The sequence below is a fragment of the Pyxicephalus adspersus genome, chromosome 5 (assembly GCF_032062135.1).
Source record: "Pyxicephalus adspersus chromosome 5, UCB_Pads_2.0, whole genome shotgun sequence".
NCBI classification, from domain to species: Eukaryota; Metazoa; Chordata; class Amphibia; order Anura; family Pyxicephalidae; genus Pyxicephalus; species Pyxicephalus adspersus.
The window spans coordinates 147,538,725-147,546,662 of record NC_092862.1 but is presented as its reverse complement, the minus strand read 5'-3'; the positions used below and the strand labels follow the sequence as shown (position 1 = coordinate 147,546,662).

The 7,938-nt window shown below is 45.1% G+C and overlaps 1 protein-coding gene across 1 annotated transcript in view; it reads left to right on the top strand.

Annotated features, from left to right (window-relative positions):
* LOC140331804 (uncharacterized) overlaps positions 1–5,142 on the top strand; it is a 6,985-nt gene extending 1,843 nt beyond the window's left edge. The window contains exons 2-3 of the mRNA XM_072413109.1: positions 1,915–2,021; positions 3,719–5,142. Of these exons, the coding sequence (XP_072269210.1) occupies positions 1,940–2,021; positions 3,719–4,800 (1,164 nt within the window). The 5' untranslated portion in view covers positions 1,915–1,939 and the 3' untranslated portion in view covers positions 4,801–5,142. The remainder of the gene's footprint in view (positions 1–1,914; positions 2,022–3,718) is intronic.
* Positions 5,143–7,938: the final 2,796 nt, after the last annotated feature.

Here is a 7,938-nt window from a genome sequence, read left to right as displayed (position 1 = left end):
CCCCAATGTTACCCCCCTCCTCTATACCTCTCCCCAATGTTACCCCCCTCCTCTATACCTCATACATCATTTGAAATTACAACACCTTGTTGCCCCTTACACCCAATATATAACCCCTCTCCAATATTCTGTACCCTAATATTTATAAACACTTTACCTAATGTATCCCCCCCATTCTACCCTCTGCCTCCCAGTATGTGTATAACCTCCGGACACTTTATTAGGTACACACTGCCACTTGAACCCCCTTTCCCATTCTCCCTGGCAATAAATCCCCATATAGGGGACCCCCTATTGAATGGAGATCAGGTGACTGTGCCCCATTCTAAACTGTGGACACCAGGCAGGACGGTTTCAGGATTTCATGTTGTCACCAAATTCTGACCCCGCCATGCAAATGTGGCAGCAGAAATGGAGCCTCATCAGACCAGGCAATGCTTTCCAGTCTCCAGATTTTGTGCCCCGTTTGTACCCTCAGGTGCTGACAGGAGTGGCCCGGGTGTTCCCCGGTCTGCTGTAGCCCATCTGCTCCACGCTTGGATGTATTGTGCATTTTCAGAGACCTCTTCTGTAGATCGGGGTAACGGGGGTTATTGGGGTTCCTGTAGTCTTTGTATCATCTGCGATAAGTCCGACCATTTGCCTCTGCCATCAACAAGGAAGTTTTACCCAGAGACCTGCCCCTCACAGGGTATTTTCCCCTTTTCAGGGTTTATGAAATATTAAGCTGCTGGGACCAACAACCATTCCATTCCACTGTCATTTTGGTCTCTTTTCTTCCCCATTCTCACAACCTGAGCAGGTCCTCCTGAGATTGTCTGCATCCCGAAATACATTGCTGCCCTGTGATTGGCTAATCAGATGTCTGCTGTAATAATCAGTTACAGCTGTACCTAATAAAGTGTCCGGCATATAAACATACACACAGATAGAACTTCTGTGTAAAAATTCGTCAGCTGCAACATTCATGTTGTTTATGTTGCCTATTGTCCCCAGTATAGCCCCCCCATATAGATTACCAGACCGTTAGTACCTTATATCCTGAATCCATTTATAGGTACCCCGCTCTTATGTGTTCAGACCAAGAATCTGCCATCTTCATGGACCACAAAGCCATCTATGGACAATTCACCATTTTTACACCCCTGGATTATAGACTTCCCACCCTTGTGATGTCATCAGGCCTTCTATAGACAGCCCGCCCTTGTGATGTCATCAGACCTTCTATAGACAGCCCACCCTTGTGATGTCATCAGGCCTTCTATAGACAGCCGGCCCTTGTGATGTCATCAGGCCTTCTATAGACAGCCCGCTATTGTGATGTCATCAGACCTTCTATTGATCTATATTCATCTTTATGCCCCTCAAACAATGAAAGTCTTTGCTCCATGAATCCATCTATGGTTCTCCTGCAGTTCTTGTTTTGTTCAGAGGATTTACTTAATAGAAATACAGACCATACTACCATGCACCACCAGTGTACATCCACTCCTTATTGTACACCAGCACTGCAAACTCCATACACACCCATTATAATCTTCCTTTCCCTGATTCCACAGCACATTCAGTCAACCTGTAGCCCAATGTACTGCTGATTCCAACAACAGAAAAATCATCACTTTTGTTTTTTCATTTTTCTTATAATTGTCATTCGTGGCATTTGGGGCAGTTTTGAGGTTTTCAATATTTGCCTGGCCAAATGTTCTTATTGCATTCTGATTGGTGGCATCCTGACACTGATCATATGCCATTATTATGCCATTATTATGTCTCATTGCCTAACCTGAGCTTTGGGTTCCATATCATTCTGCTTTCCAAGCTTAGGGGGAACTCTGTGGTGAATCAGCCAGACAGCAATGTGTTATTTGTGTGTTGGGTGTACCCTGACTCTTCTCTATGCCATCTATATTTCAGCTGAGCTCTGTTCTCCGAGGACGCCATGACCAATCAGACTGATAGAACACATATGTGGGATCCTCCTGGGTCTGATGAGGATGATGACTGCCAGACACCTTTTACAGGTGGGAAGAGGTCTGAGGTGAGGTAGGAACAGTGTGAAGGGATAGCAGGGAGGAGAGATGGGAATTGTATGAAGAGAAAAGAATCATAATCAGGTAAAGAGAAGAGGACAAGCAGGTGCAATTTTTGGGGAAGGGCGAGCAGAAGGAGGAAAGGAAGAAGGGGGAGGAGAGGCAAGAGCAGCATGGAGGCAGAAGGACATAAAGAGCTCATAGCGGTACAGGGTAAGGGGTAAGTAAGGGAGTCAGGGCCAGTGTGAAGGAATTGGAACAGGTAAGAGGGACACAAACACTATGGAGGGTGGGGAACAGGTAGGAGGGGCAGGGGAAGTATACAGGGTTGGGAACACATAGAAGGGGCAGGGGCAATATGAAGGCTTAGGAACACATAGGAGGGGCAAAGGCAAAATGGAGGCTTGGGAACACATAGGAGGGGCAGGGGCAATATGAAGGCTTGGGAACACATAGGAAGGGCATGGGCAAGATAGAGGCTTAGGAACACATAGAACACATAGGAGGGGCAGGGGCAATATGAAGGCTTAGATACACATAGGAGGCACAGGGGCAACATGAAGGCTTAGATACACATAGGAGGGGCAGGAGCAATATGGAGGCTTAGGAACACATAGGAGGGGCAAGACAATATGGAGGCTTAGAAACACATAGGAGGGGCAGGGGCAATATGAAGGCTTAGATATACATAGGAGGGGCAGGAGCAATATGGAGGTTTAGGAATACCAAGGAGGGGTAGTATGGAGGCTTAGAAACACATAGGAAGGGCAGGAGCAATATGGAGGCTTTTGAACACGTAGGAGGGGCAGGGGCAATATACAGGGTTGGGAACACATAGGAGGGTCAGGGGCAATATGCAGGATTAGGAACACATAGGAAGGGCAGGGGCAATATGGAGGCTAAGGAACACTTAGGAGGGGTAGGGGCAACATGCAGGGTTAGGAACACAGGGGGCAGGGGCAATATGGAGGCTTAGGAACACATAGGAGGGGCAGGAGACAGTGGGAGAGGGGACTAAAGTGAAAGTAGTAATAAGCAGGATAGGAACAAGCAGAGCAGGATTTTGAGGAGGAAAGGCTGGATGAGCTGGGGGAAGTCCCAGGGAATCAGTAGAATCCTTTTTGGAGCAGAAGCCCTCTTGTAGTTGTCATTGGAATTCATATTCATTTACCCTCCTGTTTTAGTACATCATAGATTTTTGGATTGCCTATCACCTTCTGAAGTGCAACAAATCTTCCATCCCTTCCACACTCCACCCAAAGCCAAATAAATGCTTTTTGTATTGGCCAGCCACCCCCTTAAGGCTTTATTTCTATCGGCTCTGACACATTCCTCCCTGATATGATATATATTCATCTGCCATAGATCTGTAGTACATGCCAAACAGGAAAATCTCCTCACAGCCTTTTTCTGCATGGTCACATGACTCCCCAACAATAATGGCCATTTTTTTTGGTGGCCTGGTCACATGACTGCTGTGTATTAGTGGCCATTATTGTGGCATGGTATGATTTTGTGGCCTGGTCGCATGACTGCTGTGGAATGTGGTGTTTTCATAGCTCGATCCTATGACTTCTTCACCATAGTGACTAATATTACAGGATGCTATCCCTTTAGCCACGATTTCATGGGATCCCGGAGTTCCTCCTGTGTGCTGTGGTTTCATAGTTTCTTTTCTCTATCTTTAGATGCATTTGGCCCTCTGAATGGAGCAGAAGATGAAAACACTTTGTACATCCAGGAGTGTGGGGTGCTATTAGACTGTCACGATGATGATGATGATGATGATGTGGACATTTCTCAATCAGCTCAGGGTGAAGAGAGTGAAGAAAGCTTTTTAGAATCTGATAAAAAACACAGCCCCCCCTGCAGTGCTTCATCTAAAGCCCCCCCGAGCAGGAAGGGGCCCAGCAAACTTTCCAATATCATTGCCCATCTGCAGAGCCTGGCCAGTGAGCGGGAATCTTCCCGCAGAGAGACTGCAGTAGAGGAAGACGAGGCCTTTCAGATGGGTGAAAGCTCTTATTCCTTCTCTAGTGATGGCATTCCATATGAGGATAACAGCTCACCGCGGGGCCGCCCGCACTCCACAGACCAGAGGCTAAAGGCTTTTAAGGCCATTAAGATCTTGCAGGAGACGGACTCCAAAGACAAAAAGTACATTTGTGTGGAGTGCGGGAAAACCAGCCGCTACAAGTCGGCCTATTTGCGACACAAGAGAACTCACACAGGGGAAAAGCCTTTTAGTTGTACGGACTGTGGGAAATGTTTCCGGCGCAGCTCACAGCTGGTGACACATCAGCGAACTCATACGGGAGAGCGGCCATATACATGTCTGCGGTGTGGGAAGAGCTTCAGCTGTAACTCCACCCTGGTGACCCATCAGCGGACCCACACAGGGGAAAAACCTTACATCTGCATGGAGTGTGGCAAAGGTTTCATCCACAGCTCTGACTACAATCGCCATCACCGTGTTCACCGTGGAGAGAAACGCTACACCTGCAAGGATTGCGGCAAGAGCTTCAGCCAGAGTTCCTACCTGGTCATTCACCAACGCATTCACACTGGCGAGAAACCATTCATCTGCAATGAATGTGGCAAAAGCTTTAGCCGCAACTCCTCGCTGGTGACCCACCAGAGGGTTCACACTGGAGAGCGTCCATATACCTGTGCCGAATGTGGGAAGAGCTTCCGCCAAAGTTCCCACCTCCTCATCCACCAGAGGACCCACACGCCAGACAGCCACCTGGCACTCCGTGCTATGATGTGAGCTGTGCATTGTCACTTCCAAAGATAATAGGAAATTATTGTCAGACTGCTCCATCCGAGGTCTTGTTGGTGCTAATAGAGAAGCATAGGAGCCTTCCATTACGTAGCGTTCTCACCCATGTAGTGCTGATCTGGCTATACTGCAGAACATTTGTGTCCCCAAACCCTCTGTCTATTTATACACCATGACTAGCTGTGAAGATTTAGAGAGTCAGGAGTACTATAGAAGGTAGCTTCATCCTGATTGCATGCCTCTCTCTCCAATCATGAGTCGCTGCATTCTCTGTATCTTGTCTAGTGTGCCCCTTTTACTTTAAACTTTGTTAAAGGAGACTGTGCCGCTTTTTGTCTCTGTGTGGAGTCATTGTGTGCTGATCCTACTTAACATGGTTGAATGTCGGTGGTGTGTATGGTGTCTCTAGGAAGAGTCAGAGGAGTAAGATGAGAATCTGCAGGAAGGTTGTTCAGGTCCGCACAGTGCAGGAAGTCATGTGACCTGCACCGGTATTGTATGCATGTAAATTTCCATTGTTATCAGGTCTCCATATGTAGCCCCTGGTTTGCAGTTGGTAAATCTCATCCCCGCTTAGATCTTCAGTTACCATATTGAAGGATAATTTTTCTTTCCAAACCCAAAGGTACAAAAGAAGTGGGGTACAGGGGGTTGGGTCGAGGGTTTGGGGCAAAGCGTTTGGTTTAACACCCTTAGCATTCCAATTCTGTCCATATTTCAATGCAAAAAGCATTACACAGGTCTATAATTCTTAGGCATATTTCACAGAAATATGTCCTATATTTATTACATTTAATATTGAACTTTAAATAAAAAACACAAAAATGTTGAAAAAGAATAGTGAAACATATAATATGACTGTACAGAAGCATGTATAATTTATATTATAATTATATATATATTAAATGAAGATTTCTTATCCAATACAAAATGATTTAAATACCTCCCGCACAAACCGATGCATTCACCGACATCACCGGGAAACCCCGGGGATGGTCTCTGCAGTTCACGGCTGGAGAATGGAGGAGGAGGACGTGTCCCCAGGACCTGCGAGGACCAGCAGGACGCCTGGGGACAACAACGGAACAAGGTAAGTGTTTTTTTTTAAGTTTTAAGCGACCCCGAGTGTGACTCAGGAATACCGCTTTTTGCAGGTAAAATCCACCCCGACCCCGGCTCTGCGCTCCCAATCAGTCTTTAACGCATAATGACAGAAGGGGAGGGGCTTTGCCGTTTTGTGGTTTGAAAAACAAAACAAAGGGTTATATATACCCTTCTATATAAAGTAAAAATTGTGACTGGCTATTTCAAGACCAGGGTCCCCAAATGAAGTTTCCATATTAGGGCCACTTCCATGGCATTGAGCATTAGGGTACTGCCATTGTGTGCTGTTGTGCCTCAAATATAAATTTGCCAACTCTCCAAACTTTAAGGCTGCATATAGACTGGCTGTGAGGTGGTGTTGCAGTTACCCCTTCCTCGTGTCATGGAACCCTGCCTAGGGGGAGATGCTCAGTACTGCTTACCGCCACCTGGAGTCAAATCTGCAGTGCAAGAGACTGAACGGCTGATGGGGTGCCTGTTACACATAGCTGGACACTTACCTTCTGCGTGAGAGCCAATAGGAAACAGTTTTTGTCCACATCCCCCCCCCCCCCATTTATAATGCTACCCTGTCAGACATAGCTACCCCCTTACTCTCTATGAACCCCAATTTCTCTAATATCTCGCTGTAGATGGAGCTTTTATTGACACATGTGAGAACAATCTAATGTGACTATTGCTCCAAATGTTTTATGTGCTGCATGATTTTATAACAGTAAAATGAATAACAGAATTACATAGGAACAACCCAGGGACCTTCTACCTTACAAATTAAACAATAAAATAAACAATAAAATGTTTTGTGCAGTATAGAAACAACCATTTTTCTAGGAACCGATTACACTGGGGAACAATTTTGAACAAATTTTTTGTTGACTTCAACTTTTAAGCTTATTTACACTAAAATAGGTATGCTGATTCTGAAAGTGCAGCTCTCTGCCACTTATATTATTGCGATTACTGTAGCGTGGATTTGTATCGGCTATTCATTTACACGCAGACAGTGTGGTCAGGTTGTGTGTTGCTCTACGTATTGAATAAGCAAAATGTATTTTTTTACTTACACACGTATTTCCTTTCAGATCATGTCTGGCTCTGCTGTTTCTCGTCTCGTGCCTGAACAAGCCTGATTTATTTTGTTATATCTGTGGCAGTTTCATAATTCTCAGTCAAAGGGTGAACATCAGCACATTTGTAGAGCAAGACTATTTGGCATATTTCAAAGTTAAACTTGGTGATCAAGATAAGTCTTGGGCCCCTCATGGTGTGCAATGTGCCGAGGGTTTACAGCTGTGGACAAAGGAAACACGTGATAAGATGCCATTTGGTATACCTAATGGCATCCTATGATCATTCAAGAGAACATTTCAGTGACTGTTACTTTTGTATTATGAAAACTTCAGGATATACCAAGAAAACTAAATGTAACATAGTCTCCTAGTTTACCATCGGCTATACGCCCAGTGCCTCATTCAGATGAAATCCCAGTGCCGGTTTTCGTTACACTACCCTCTCTTGAAGAACATGATTATGGTGATGAACCAGGTGACAACAATGATGAAGAGTTTGAAATTGAAGAGGACTCTGTTCATAAGGGATTTGATCAGAACGAGTTGGTGATTTGGCACGTGTTTTGGGACTATCGAAAAAGACCTCAGAATTCCCAGCATCCAGACTGCGTGAGAAAAACTTACTTGAAAAAGGAGCAAAGGTAACGTGTTCTACAACCAGATAATTTCATTTCTGCAGTACTTTAGAACTGACAGTGGCTTTGTGTATTACCATAACATACCTGGTTTAATGGAGGAATTGGGAATTCCAATCTATAACTCAACTGAATGGCGACTATTCATCGATAGCTCAAATCGGAGCTTAAAGTCTGTCCTTCACAATGGCAATATATTTGGGTCAGTCCCAATTGGCCATTTAGTTTCTCTTTGTGAAGAATATGCAGACATAAAGAGAGTCATCGAGTTGTTGCAATATCACCAACACAATTGGGTCATCTGTGTTGACCTTAAA